The sequence below is a fragment of the Callospermophilus lateralis genome, unplaced genomic scaffold (genome assembly GCF_048772815.1).
Source record: "Callospermophilus lateralis isolate mCalLat2 unplaced genomic scaffold, mCalLat2.hap1 Scaffold_314, whole genome shotgun sequence".
NCBI lineage: Eukaryota > Metazoa > Chordata > Mammalia > Rodentia > Sciuridae > Callospermophilus > Callospermophilus lateralis.
Genome location: NW_027513751.1, coordinates 258,633 through 273,341, shown reverse-complemented (window position 1 = coordinate 273,341; position 14,709 = coordinate 258,633). Strand labels below are relative to the sequence as shown.

General features: G+C 33.7%; 1 protein-coding gene across 1 annotated transcript in view; it reads left to right on the top strand.

Moving 5' to 3' along the window:
* LOC143640502 (roundabout homolog 2-like) overlaps window positions 1-14,448 on the top strand; it is a 131,509-nt gene extending 117,061 nt beyond the window's left edge. Inside the window, 1 exon segment of the mRNA XM_077108265.1 lies at window positions 14,297-14,448. Coding sequence (XP_076964380.1) covers window positions 14,297-14,448 — 152 coding nt within the window.
* The last annotated feature ends 261 nt before the right edge of the window (window positions 14,449-14,709 follow it).

Sequence of the window (14,709 nt, the reverse complement as noted above, 5' to 3'; positions counted from 1 at the left end):
CATAAATTAGATAATGAATCTGCATGGAAGCAGTTAACTCAACCCAAGTTTATAAAGGTTAAAATAAAAAGACTATCTTAAAATTATGATCTTTCTCTAGTAATTGAGCCAGCTCTACACATTTTCTTGTGATAATTAAAGTTGGTGTTTCTGAAGGTAAACTTGAGATTCAAAATCCCCCACATTTTTCCCCTTCACTTTTCCCCAGCCAAAGTAACTTTAACACTTAAGGCAAATAATGGAATTAAATAAATTATGGAAGAAAGAAAATGTAATGGAATTTAAATTAAATATATTATTTTAAAGATTGCATCAGTTTCTACAAATATTTTGTCTTGATTATTGTAGATTATTTATGTAAAAAATAAGTATCTTGAATGATTCAAATTCATTTTCTTGTTAGAATAAAATAATTCTGAAATTTACTCTTAAAGCATGAAATAAATTAGAGAAAAACTATTAATGAACTTAAATATAGTTCTGAGTTTTTTCAGAACTATATTTAAAATTTGTGTCAAGCCCTGTGTTCAAATTCTCTATACTAGAGAGTGAGATTAAAATGATCATTTAACTTTTTAGAAAACATTTGCTTACCATTTTACTTTTCCTGTCAACAATGAAATATATTTTAACTAAATGTTGCTTTGGGTTTGGGGAGAAAATTGAAGAATGCCTTAATTTCTCAATAACTACAGCATTAATCAGTGGTTAATTGTAATTATTTAGCCTGTAGAAAAAGTGAAAGTAGAATTAGAATCTGATTACAAGTCAAATAAACTTTTTTTTATTATTGATTGAAGCATTTTTAAAACAGATACTCAATAGAGTTTGCTTAGCAAAATTTTAGTAGTGCCAGGTCACAGTGCTGAATAGTAATTGCAGTCAGTTGCTATGGCAGACTGTTTCTCTTTCTATGTTAACTTGTAACTATTAATATGCTTTAATATCAGAGGACAGTATTAGTATTGCTTTTCCAATATCAGTGTATAATTACAATTGAAAGTTTTGAGAGGTTATTGAATATATTATCTGCCTCTGTGGACTTTCAGTATTATATTGAAATCAATTTATTCTGCAGTTTTGAAAATGTTTCTTGATATTTTATTTGGAAGCCATTGAAAATGATATAAATTACTTGTACAGATCTCTCCAGTATGGTTGATGTCTCTTGCTAATTGTTAAATTGTTAAAGGCATAAATCTGGAATCCTATTAGCTTCAACTCCCATTTTGCATTTTAAAGAGCACCTTCTTGTTTGTAATGTGGGGGAGAAATTGGAGACCAAATCTTTTCTCAACAGAATGTCAGAAAATAAATAAAACCCCTATTTCAAAATGTGAAAATGTTAATGGCATGCCATGTCTCATTTCTGATTTTGAGAAAATGTGATTGTTGTAGAGTTTCATCCTTTTCCTGATAGCTATACTCAGAACCTTGTTATAATCTTTTCTTCACAGAAATTTCTCATTGAAGGAGAAACACCTGAATTTGGCATTCTTTAGCTTCCCTTTCATCAGTGTCTGAATTATCCATACATTTTCTAAATTCTATGCTAACAGACCTCTGCAGTCAAATGGTAAATGTTATTAACCTCTAACAAATTAGATTCCTGATGAATGCATGTTCTTTTTTGCAACAGTGTCAATAAGTCATCTTTAAGCTTCCAGTGGGGAACCGCTAGTGGCTCTCTGAATGGGCCAGTTCATCTACATGGCTATCAGATGAGTCTGATGCCATTTTTTGATGGTTTATAAAATAATCATAAACATATTTTTATTTTTACTGAACAAGTATTTTTTTTTTAGTACAAGCTGTGTGGTTGTACTATGTTTAGATCTATGGATTATTAAATAACAAAACAGTTGTGTCTAGAGTTGTGTTTCATTTATTTAGTGTATATGGGTATATGTGGTTTTATAGAAGTAAATGATACATTTTGTACCTTTCTCAAAATCAGGGCATTGAGTTAATTTAAAGTCAATTTATAACTTCAATTAATAAGAAGAAACTTTAATATAATTATTAACTTCTATTTTATTTTCAAGCCTTTTTCCTACTTTCAGAGAAACATAATCAATTCTTATTCCATTGGGTCAGACATAACTTCTGTAACATGAGATGAAAGTTTTGTGATTTCCAAGCACATAGAAATGACCTCTTCCAAAACAGCATTTTCCTTTCCATGGTCTAGCTGAAGGTTACAAGCAGATTGTTGAGAAGGTATCTCCAAAGTTTGAGATAATAAAAACGACAAGACTTCAGCAATTTCTGAAAATGTATCGAATGCTTCCAAAGCAGCCCCAAATGTTTGATTTATCTCTGTGACCTTTGTTCATCAAAAAATAGATTAAGGAGAGAGAAGCATACAAATTTATTTAATATAAGTTTTATATGACATGAGACTCCTGATAAAGAGATGAAAGCCAAAAGAAACTGGAAAAGTGGTTTATTTTTATGCTTCCGTTTTAGAGAAATGGCATTGGAGAACCAAGAGGGTGTTAGCTAATGACAATAAACCAGAGGCCAATCATTCAGATTCTTTATTATATCCTTTTGTCTTCAGAGATAAGGATACTACTTTCCTCCTGGTTTAAGGGTGGCACCCCTAGAATGAAGCATTTGTGACCTGCTTCAGAGGAGAGAGAAGAAGGGAAGTTGAGAAAGACCTTTCTGATTCTGCTTTTTTCTCAAATGCCAACATGCATATTTTGGGGTAACATATTTTGAGTCCCATCACATTCTTAAGTTTTACACCTCAAGTTTCTCACAATCTCACAGCGTCTTATGTGTTTTTATGATGATGTTTACATTTTGTCCTATGTTTTATTTTGCTAAACAGGAGGATTGGTCTGTACACCTTATCCATCAGTACTCAGCAGGACTGAGTACTGCTCCAGCTATCAGTGAGCCTTCTTCAAAGTGTCCTCATACCCTCAATATTTTTGATAACTTTAAGCTAAAAAAGCAACAAGTTTTCTGATACTCTAGTCTCCTAAGTTGTATTTACATAACATGGCAGATGATAAAGAGAAGAGGGCAGTCCTTTTCAAAATTACAATTTCAGCAAATCCTTAACAGATTTTCTAGGTTCTCTGCTGCTTTCATTGCAGATAATTCTGTCTTTCAAGTAAGGAACAGTGTAGTATTAATGTAAGAAGGTAATATATTAGTTTTAACCATAAAACATAAGGAAAGAAAAAATAGGGTTTCAGAAGAAAGTTGAGTGTGAAAATTATGTTATTATAGAAATGAATTAGAGAATGTACACTTTTTAAATGAAACTTTTTCAAGATGAAGGCACCAGGAAGTGATGAATTAAGGATATATGGGAAGAAAAATAGGGAACCTCCACTCTAGGTATATTCAGGGACTGTGGATCTCTGAAGAAGATCTGGAATGTTTGACTTACAAATAATTTGCATGGCAGAATTCAAAGGATTATTGTGGGCTCAAACTGTTTGGACAACCAAGGAAATCATTCAACAATGCCATGTGTGCACAACAAGAACAAAATCTGTTAGAAAAGTCAGACTTATCATGAAATGCTATGCTAAGTATTATAATCATTAAAATACATTTTATGAATTATATTTGTTTCGCTGGAGAAGCCATAGAAATTACATGAGCTGGGTGATATGACTTATAACAGAAACTAATTCATCCAGCAGACCCACATGGGAGCCCAGGCCCAGGTAAGGCCTAGGACTGACCACACTGACCTGACAACCCTCATGAGAGAATTAACACCAATACTCCTCAAATTACTCCATGAAATAGAAAAGAAGAGAGTCCTTCCAAATTCATTCTATGAAGCTAGTATCATCCTGACCAAAACCAGTCAGAGACACATCAAGGAAAAAAAATTTCAGACCAATATCCCTGATGAACATTAACATAAAAATTCTCAACAAAATTCTGGCAAATCACATACAGAAATATATTTTTAAAAATAGTGCACCATAATCAAGTGGGAATTCATTTCAGAGATGCAAGTTTGGTTCAATATACAGAAATCAATAAATTTATTCATCACATCAATAGACTTAAAGATAAGAATCATATGGTTATATAAATTGATGCAGAGAAAGCACTTGCCAAAATACAGCACCGTTTCATGTTAAAAACACTAGAAAAACTGGGTAAAATAGGATCATAACTCAACATTGTATATATTATCTATGCTAAACCCAAGGCCAATGTCATTCTAAATGGAGAAAAACTAAAAGCATTCCCTCTAATAACTGGAATGAGACAGGGATACTCTCTTTCACCACTTCTACTCAACATAGCCCTTGAAACTCTAGTCAGAGCAATTGGATTAAAGAAATTAAAAATATACAAGTAGAAAAAAAGAACTTAAATTATCATTATTTGCTGATGACATGATTCTATACCTAGAAGATCCAAAAGAATTCAGCAAAGTAGCAGGGTATAAAATCAATACCCATAAATAAAATCCATTTCTATATATCAGTTTTGAATCCTCTGAAAGAGAAATTAGGAAAACTACTCCCTTAACATTAGCCTCAAAAATAAATAAATAAGTAAATAAGAAAATAAGGAAAATAAAAATTGGGACTCAATTTGACAAAAGAGGTGAAAAATCTCTAGAATAAAAACTACAGAACACTAAAGAAAGAAATTGAAGATGACCTTAGAAGATGGAAAGATCTCCCATGCTTTTGGATAGGCAAAATTAATATTGTCAAAAAGGCCAGACTACCCAAAGCGCTATACAGATTCAATACAATTCCAATTAAAATCCCAAGATCTTTCATTATAGAAACAGAAAAAGCAATTATGAAACTCATTTGGAAAGAGATCAAAGAGTAGCCAAAGCAATACTTAGTGAGAAGAGTGAATCAGGAGTCATCATAATAGTAGACCTTAAACTATACAAAGCTATGGTAACAAAAATTGCATGGTATTGGCACCAAAATAGACTTGTAGACCAATGGTACAGAATAAAAGATGCAGAGACAAACCCACATAAATACAGTTATCTCATACTACACAAAGGCACTCAAAGCATACATTGGATAAAAGATAGCCTATTCAACAAATGGTGCTGGGAAAACTGGGAATTTATATGCAAAATGAAACTAAACCCCTATCTCTCACCAATCACAAAACTCAAATCAAAGTGGATCGAGGACCTAGGAATTAGACCAGAGACCCTGCACCTAATAGAGTAAAAAGTAGGCCCCAATCTTCATCATGTCGGATGAGGCTCTGACTTCCTTAACAAGCCTCCTAAAGAAGTGCAAGAAACAGAATTAATAAATGGGATGGATTCAAACTAAAAAGCTTCTTGTCAAAAAAATAAACAACCAATGAGATGAAGAGAAGCCTACATTTTGGGAGCAAAATTTTGCCACATGCACGTCAGATAGAGCACTAATCTCCAGGATATATAAAGAACTCAAAAAACTTAACACCAACAAAACAAACAATCCAGTCAACAAATGGGCTAAGGAACTGAACAGACAATTCTCAGAAGAATACATAAAATCAATTAACAAATGCATGAAAAAAATGTTCAACATTTCTAATACTTAGAGAAATGCAAATCAGAACTACTGTAAGATTTCATCTCATGCCAATCAGAATGATAGTCCTCAAGAATACAAATAACAAGTATTGGCAAGGATGTGGTGAAAAAGGCACACTCATACATTGCTGGTGGTACTGCAAATTGGTGCAGCCCATCTGGAAAGCAGTAGGAGATTTCTTAGAATACCTCAAATGGAACCACTACTTGAGTTAGCTATCCCACTCCTTGGTTTAAACCCAAAGAATTTAAAATCAGCATTCTTTAGTAGCAGCCACATCAATGTTTATAGCAGCTCAATTCACAATAACTAAACTGTGGAATCAACATAGATGACCTTCAATAGATGTATGGATAAAGAAACTGTGGTATATATACACAATGGAATATGACTCAGCATTAAAAGAGAATAAAATTATGGCATTTTCAGGGAAATGGATGGAGTTGGAGAATATCATGGTAAGCAAAGAAGCCAAACCCCAAAAACCAAAGGTTAATGTTCTCTCTGATAAGTGTGTGCTGATCCATAATCAGTGGTGGTGGTGGGGGGGGTGGTTTGAGAAAAATGGAGGAAATTTGATTAAGTAAAGGGGAGGGAAAGGTGGTCATGGGGGCAGAAAAGATGGTGGAATGAAATGCACATCATTACCCTAGTACATGTGTGACTGCACATATGGTATGACACTACATCATGTATAACCAGAAAAATAAAATTTGTGCAACAATTGTATACAATGAATCAAAATGCATTCTGTTGTCATATCTAATTAGAATAAATACATAAATATTTTTTAAAAATATAAATAACAACCCCCTGAATTTTTCTTAATAATAGAAAATAAAAATGAAAAAAAAAGTCATCTTCATCACACGTGATTAGGGACATTTTTTTTCCAAGTCATTTAAAATGATATTGGATACTAATCTTCTAAACTCAATTGAAGTGAACTCTTTTAATTATTTAAAAATTTAGACTAAGCTTATTGTACTTTGATTCCTCTATAAAAACACTCTATAGAGTGGGTTCAATCATCTAATTTTTTCTACCTACACCTAATTTCAAAATGTACTGAAGTCAAATTATTTATTTGAATAAATTGATTTTCCAGAATCATGAATATATCTGGAGTTTTAGTTTGATTGTAATTTTGATGTGTAATTCTTCATCAACTTTTTAATATGAAAGTTACATGAATTTCTGTGAAATTATACACAAACAGATATGATCCTAGACGATTTCATGTAGTAGAAGAATGAATTAAAATATGGGGTGAAAATAAGTGTAAATATTTGATGACTATTTTAATTCTCCAAAAGCAAATAATAAATAATAACTTCTAAATGTTTGTGTGTCATATGAAAAAGCTAAGAGCCATGGCAGATATTTGCTTAATTTTGCATAAAAAATAAAAAAAAATAGAGATCAAGAAGGAAGGATATGGATGGGCTAGCACTACATCAAGTCATTTTTTCCTTTGATATATTCACTTAGTTTACTTGAGTGGCTTATTATTATTTTTGTTCAGAGCTTCAAGTGGAAAAGAGCCCTTGAAAAATTCTTCCATGGTTTTGGAGTCTAGAGGTCAAAATAAAGGCATCAGCATGGCCACACACCCTCTGAAGGCTCTGGAGGAATGATCCTTTTCTTTTCTTAGCTTTTGCCATTTCTCATCTGTTGGAGTCTGCAAACAAGTCAGGATGGCGCCTGGCATTTTGCCAGAGAAATGTTAGAGTCTGTAAACAAGTCTGGATGGCGCCTGGCAAAATGCCAGGGGGAGTGGTTTGTGAGGTGGAGCAAGCGAGCCAATAAGTGTGGAGATTTATTATTGGTTGACTGCTGTATCTAGTTTATGCTAATTAAGATAAGCTGTGTGGAATGTATGAATACCTCTGTTGTCTTACAATAAATGGCTCCTACTCCTGCTGTATCAATCTACACAAGTTGTTCGTCCCCCCCAAACTCCACCCCGGCCCGCTATTTTGCCGCAGCTGGACTGTGGCACTCATCAAGTCCTCAGTGTTCCTTCGTTTACAGTGTTGTCACACCAGACTCTGCCCCATATTCACTTGGCCTCTTTCTTCTATGACTCCATATCTCCTGTTCCCTTCAAAGGACACAATGCATTGGATTTAATATCCACTCTGATCCTGTGATTTCATTGTAACTGAACTAGTTATATCTTCAAAGTCTCTATTTCCAAATAATATCACATTCTAATATTTCAGTTGTATGTATTTTGTAAGACATTATTAAATGTACTGCAGGTATTATTGTCACTAGTTATATCTACTTATTGATATATATATATATATATATATATATATATATAGATACATGATTACATATATTTATGTATATATTATTAACCTGTGTTACATTGCCTTCATAATTTAGTTTTATGATGACATACTTTTCTATATTCATAAGATTGGGCTTAGTTGATGTTTTTGCAGTTATGGTCAATGTGAAATCATCCATTCAAAAAGTATTTGCTTTGTGTTTAGTAAGTGCTATAGATTTTGCTAGACTTGTTGGATAAAGCAAAGAAAAAAATGTAAAAGAAGAAAGAAAATGCAATGATAGAGGTGAGCCTCTATATACCCAATAATAATAAATGAAGAATTTTAATTACTATGTTAGATTAATATAAATAAATTCCAAAGAGAGAATATAACATGGTAGAAAAATGACAGCATTGAAATAGTGGGGTCAGTTATGAGAACTGCAAGCATTTCTATATAGAAAGAGATAGAAGCAATGTCATGTTGAAAGTGATTCTAGGGAGGAATTCAATCATTATGCTTGTATTCTCATCTCTTAGACAAATTGGTCATAATTCTTTTGACAGTAAAGAGTCTCTAGAAGCTTTTAAGCTGGGTGAGAAAAAGATGTTGGAATTATTTGATTTATGTTTTAAATTTCTTCATTTGCTTCAAACTTACACAAACTCAATTGTCTACAAATTCTCAAACTTTCTAATCTTATGCATAATTGATGTTGCTTCTATATTTTGAAAGAATGTTTTTAAAAGGGATAATGACTTTGACCATCACGTCCAGCACACATCTCACCCTGCAAAAGTACCAGTGCCCCTGAGTAAATCTTGAAGATATGGTTGTCATGTGGAGCTTGGAAATTTGAAAAACTTAGTTGAAATTGTATTTGCAGTTTTAAGTATCTTATGTGTACTCTTTGATGAGAGGAATAATTGAATTGTTCTGATTTTTATTCAAGGGAAGTGTCATATTCCACCAACCACTACCAAATTTGTGGTACGATCAATTTTAAGGTGGAAGAGGAAATACTATTTTTCTAATCACATAGTATCATACTCTGTTGTTCAAAATCTCAGCTACATACACCATACACAAATAACCGTTCTTTGATCGCTGTCTTCTAGCTGCCGTGCTCTGGCAAACTTCTTTGAAGAACCTGGCCACAAGGAAGAGGAGGATCTTTCCTGTTGGCTCTAGATGGAGAGAACATTTAAGGTCAGTCCCCAGGGGATGCTTTCAACAGATATTAAACAGAAAGACTGAAGAGCTGTGAGCCATCAACCAGGTTTATGTAAAGATTTCCCAAACAGAAAAACACAAAAGAGGAAAGCACAGGGCATACCTTTTGTGATGAGCTTCTGAGTGGGTACAGCCTCTAGGCAGTTGATACCAAGAAGCATGACCCCAGAAAGCCAGTAATTGTGAGATGATATACACAGGACTTAACAACCTTTCAAAGAGCATAGAAATTTGTGTAAAAACAAGCCTACTGGCCAGAAATCTGGACATGTACCTTTTCCCCTCTCTCCTGGTTCCAAAGTAATAAATAGTGTTAAGAACCTTCTGAAACCAGCAGGAAATCATAACAAGCAACAATAACATTTTCAGCACAGAAAAAGTATAGTTGAATGTCACTAAGGTAGAAAGCATTTTGTCTTAGAAGGTAGATGTTTTCTAAGAAAGAATAGTTTTTTACTAAAAGACTATAAATATAGGATATTGAGAGAAATTTTGTCCTAGAAGGTAGATGTTTTCTAAGAAAGAATAGTTTTTACTAAAAGACTATAAATATAGGATATTGAGATATCTTGAAGGGATTGGCGGTAGGATAAACAGTCTTTTAAAGCCTGAATCATTTGCAGGAGTCAGAGCATGACTGGATAAAGGTACACAGGAGGAGACAGGGTTTTAGAGGAATGTTAAAGACCAAGTTCAACATAGTTTTCACAGAATCAGTCTTAGCACAGTGTGTTTCTCATTCTCTGCCTTATCTTTGCTCTGATACAATAAGCATTTACACGCATTTATACACTAGGATCCAGAACTGAAACTATTTTATGAGGATTGATGTAATATAATGGGCAGATTACTATCAAACTGTGATAATCTGTGATTTTTGGATCTGACACAGAACACAGTGTTTTCTAAAATATGAAAGCTTTGAGTTACATGAAAATTGAAATGTGAATAAGGAAGGGTTTGTGTACTGGCATTAGACAAATAGTATTCATCTAACATTATCTATGTTAAATACTGAAAGAAACACAGTCAGTATGTATTTTAGCATTGGAGCTGAAAGGTCACCCTCAATTTTTCATTTGGTAAAGGCATTTCTTAAGCTTTTTGTGTAACAGTCAATGGCATATATAAGCTTAAAATCTGATTCATATTCTGGTAGAAATAATGAAACAAATAAAGTACATCATTGGAAAAAGTCTGAGTTCAGTTCACAGAAATTCTCTTGGTTTACTTAAAAAGGATTTAATACCTGTGGCTGGCCTCATTTGTTACTGCACATAGGTATTCACGATTCTTCTCATAATTGTTCTTAAAATCCACTACTAGAGTGTTGTGCCAGAACTTGCTATAAATAAATAAACAAACAAATAAATAAATTGGTCCCGCAACTTCAGGGATATGTTAAAAGAACACAAGAGCCAACACAGAAATCTTAAAGCTGGAAGAATTTGTGTAACAAAATAAATAATGTGGGGCTGGGGATGTGGCTCAAGTGGTAGTGTGCTCGCCTGGCATGCGTGCGGCCCGGGTTCGATTCTCAGTACCATGTACAAACAAAGATGTTGTGCCCGCCAATAACTAAAAAATAAATATTAAAAAATTCTCTCTCTCTCTCTCTCCTCTCTCTCTCTTTAAAAAAATAAATAATGTAATTATTTATTTGAGTATCAAAATAAATAATGAGATTATAAACCAATGTATGAAATAAATATATGTGAGACTGTACTGATATGAACAAATGAATGGATAATTAAATTGGGTACAGTAAAGAAAAATCTCATGTGGAAGCAAATCAAATAATTTATATAAACACTCCTTCTACCCTTAAGGAGATGGAACATAACTCCCTACTTCTTAAGTATGGGATTCCCAAAGTAACCTCTGAAGATCATGGTATATAACGGCAGAAATAAAACAGTTTTACAGTGAAGTTCAACCTCAGTCGGGTGCTCAAGATTGACATCAACAGTGTTGTTATGTGATATAATGTTCTGAAATAACAATTTATCTTTGATGTTCCTCCTCAAAACACGTAACTGCCAGCTAATCATGAAAAAAAAATACAACAGAAAAATCTTACTTGAGGGTTGCCTACAAAATATCTTACCATTTCTTTTCAAATCTGCCAGGATAGGGCAGATATTCAACTTTCTGCTTTGATAGACAAAATAGAAAATTTATGACCTTTTTTGCACTTTTTGTTTAACAAAAAGCAAAACATATCAGCAAACTATAGGCTCTCCTTTTGCATACATTCACAAAAACAATGCCCTATAGCCATGAAATTCTTATCATCACTATCTCCCCTGTTTAAATGTCCTAGGACTTTTATAATGTTGCTGGGATTAGGGAGAGAAGAGTCTGTAAATTCAATGAGGCAGGGATACAGCAAGTGGTCTTGTTTTGGACCTCTATCCCCTCTCATAAAGCCAGTTCCTCCTGTAAATTTAGCAAATCCACAAAATCTGAAACCTTGGAGTAGGTTAAAACAATCTCAGGGCTATTAATTATTTCATCATCAAGTCATCCATTGCTTCTGAGACTTTTTACACAGCAGGTCCAGTAACAAGGCTTTTCATTGACTACACTGAGGACCATTCTTGATTTAGACTACATTTCTAATAATCTTGTGTGTCAGTATACAGTTGGGTTATTCATTAACTGTATAGGCTAATAATTGAGTTCTACTGTAAAAATTATTTTATTCTTCTGTTATCTATCCTCATAGTTCTTTTCTTGTTACTGTTCTTAATGGAAGAGCAACACTACTGGTTTTCAGACCCCTCTGCAAACAATCGCCCAGTGAATTTCTAAATGTTATTCCTCTGTGTATACATACTTATCTTAGTTATTTTTATTTTACAGTTTTAACCTTTCTGATTTCCAGGTCATCGTCATTATGACTGGGATATTTTATTTCCAACCAAGTCCTAGTTAAAATAATATACAAAATATGGAAACTATGTTTGCATATTTTTTCATTATACTAATGTGAAATAATTCTATCTCTGGTGCAAGCATCAGCTATGAGTCATTCTGAAATTGTTTGGAAACAGGTCACATGTGTTTGATTAAGTAGACACTTAATTTAGGTGATATACAAACTTCACATTCTTCCATCAAGCTTTTTAAAAACCATTACAAAAGATATTACAGTCACATCTGAATTCTGTCACTTAACCACAAAAGAACTCTAGCTTAATAAATCATGAAGAGAATCAATGAGGCTTGCCTTGAATGCCTGAAAGAAAGCTGCAATCATTCATATGAAGTAACACTGGATGATTGCTAAGTTATCTGAAGTAGTTGAGACTGCAGAAAAATCATAAATGCTTTGTACAACAATTATCACTATCCAATATATGAATTTAGCCATTTTGAAAGTATTTCCAATAAATCCACAGATGCCTTGACTGGAACTGAAGTGAACTGTTTTTTCAAAACTCTATTGAAACTCTCAGCTGCAAAGGTTGCTGTCTGAATGGAATAGTAATGTTCTTTTGTCAGGATGATAAATATTTTTGTGTAATTGTAGATCTTTTGATCAAATGCTTCTACTCAAGAGTAAAAACAACAAAGAGAATTCTATTAGCATGTAGGATAATGTAATTCACACAGAATATGACAGAATCACACAACTTATTTAATAATATAAACTGCAAGTGATAGGACAGCTTTTTAGATGCTTAATGAGTTAATGTCTCTCCTTCATATTCAAGAAAATATGCTTCTAGAGTTTTTTATATGTGCCAAGTATTGGACTAGCTCAAGGAGAGAAATAAAGAATAATAAAATTGTTCACTCTCCTTAAGTACCCCTATATGAACAAAAAAAAAAAAAAAAAACATGAGGAGTAAGAAAGAGTGCATACATGTGTAAATTCAGAGACCAGGTATTTTCAGATATAGACATACATGAGATCAGCAGTAACATAGAGATTGTGTCTTAGTTTGTAAACAAACTATTAAAATCATATTTAATCTACAGAAAGTGCAATCTTTGAAGAGTTTTCATTTCATTTGATATATATATATATATATATATATATATATATATATATATATATATATATTCCAAACATATATTCCAAAATCAAGGGGGTGGAAGCTGCCCAGGAGGCAAAATTACATCTTAATCAAAGCACAGCAAGAGGACATAGAAGGTCTTAATTAACTTGCTGGTGACTGAAAGAACCTGAGATAATTACACATCCCATATGAGAAATTATTATTCATGTTGTATGGTCTGTGCTAATTAACATTGAACATATGCAAATTAATGACATGTTTAGAGAATGAAGATATTAGAAAAAGAGGAAAGGAGTTAGCTATTAGGTAGAAATGATAGACAGTGCATTGGTTGTAATTAAGTCACGGATAAATAAGCCAGTAACAATTGTAATTATTGATATATTTACAAGGGCAAATTTGATTTGCATTTTGCATCTGCTGTCAAAGGAAGGGGATGATATGTGAAAACATAGCTACTAGACTACATCATTGAGAGTCAGTTTGTACTTCCAATCTGCTCCTAAAAGTAACTTATTTTGCAATGTGTTTCAAATCATGAGAATTTTTGGCCTTAGCTTACTGGCTTATATATGGAGTGTAGGAGCTCATCTGCATCTGCTCCCAATGATGACTCCGCTTCATTTACATAGTTCTCTCTGAATCATTTTCACATCTTTCTTTGCACACCCTGTGTAGGAATCCAAAGGCTGAGTATTCTCTGAAGTCAATTGAAATCTGGCATTAGGTCAGCTTGATATGGGTGTTGCAAAAATCAGTTCTTTTTCTCATGACTAAGTACCAAGGAAAACAGATGGTAGGGTGAGGAATGCGGAGGTTGTCAAATAAAGTTCTTGCCAACAAGATTTGGTGCTAACATACTGTATTCAGTCAATTGGAGCATCTTGATGACACCAAATATAGAAAAGAAAGGTTTCTCTTTTCCCATCTGAACTCCGACTGAAACAGGAAACTGGTGTTCTCATTTGTTGTGGGTATTAGTGAAATGGGAATGATCTCTGTAGACATAAATTTGATAATATTGATACCAGCCCTCTGGTCTTCCTTCCACTGACTTTGAAGATTAAACACCCAAGAAATGCTGAGGCAAGTGTAGAAAACAAGTTTTATTTAAGAAAGGGACAGAGACAGACTTCTCTGGAAAAAAGTGGGGCCAAGAGCTGTATGCCCTCAAAAGCGTGTATGTCTTGCTCTTTTATAGGTTCCCCAGAATGCTTCACCTTCTTTCGCCTTGTGTACAAGTGCCTAAGACAGGAAGAAGCAGCACAGGGGGTAATCATTTCTGTCAGGAAATGCTGTCAGATCCCAGAGGGGTTAGCAACCCTTTCAGCTGGGAAGTGTGATTCCCCCTAGAGGTTTTCTATTAGCAACCCAGTGATAACCAGTCATCATCCTGTCTCCCATCATTCATTATCAACACTGACTGCCAGGCCCCCTGCCTCAGTTTGTTGAAGAATGTGATAGTTCCTGTCTCCTCAGGCCAGGTAGGGGCTGCAGGCAGATTGCTTTTGGGCAAAGGAAGCATGTGGAGAGTCAGTACAGTGGGCTCATGTTATAGAATTATTCTCTTACCCTCGTGTTCCCACCATCCTAATCTATATGTCTCCTTAAAAA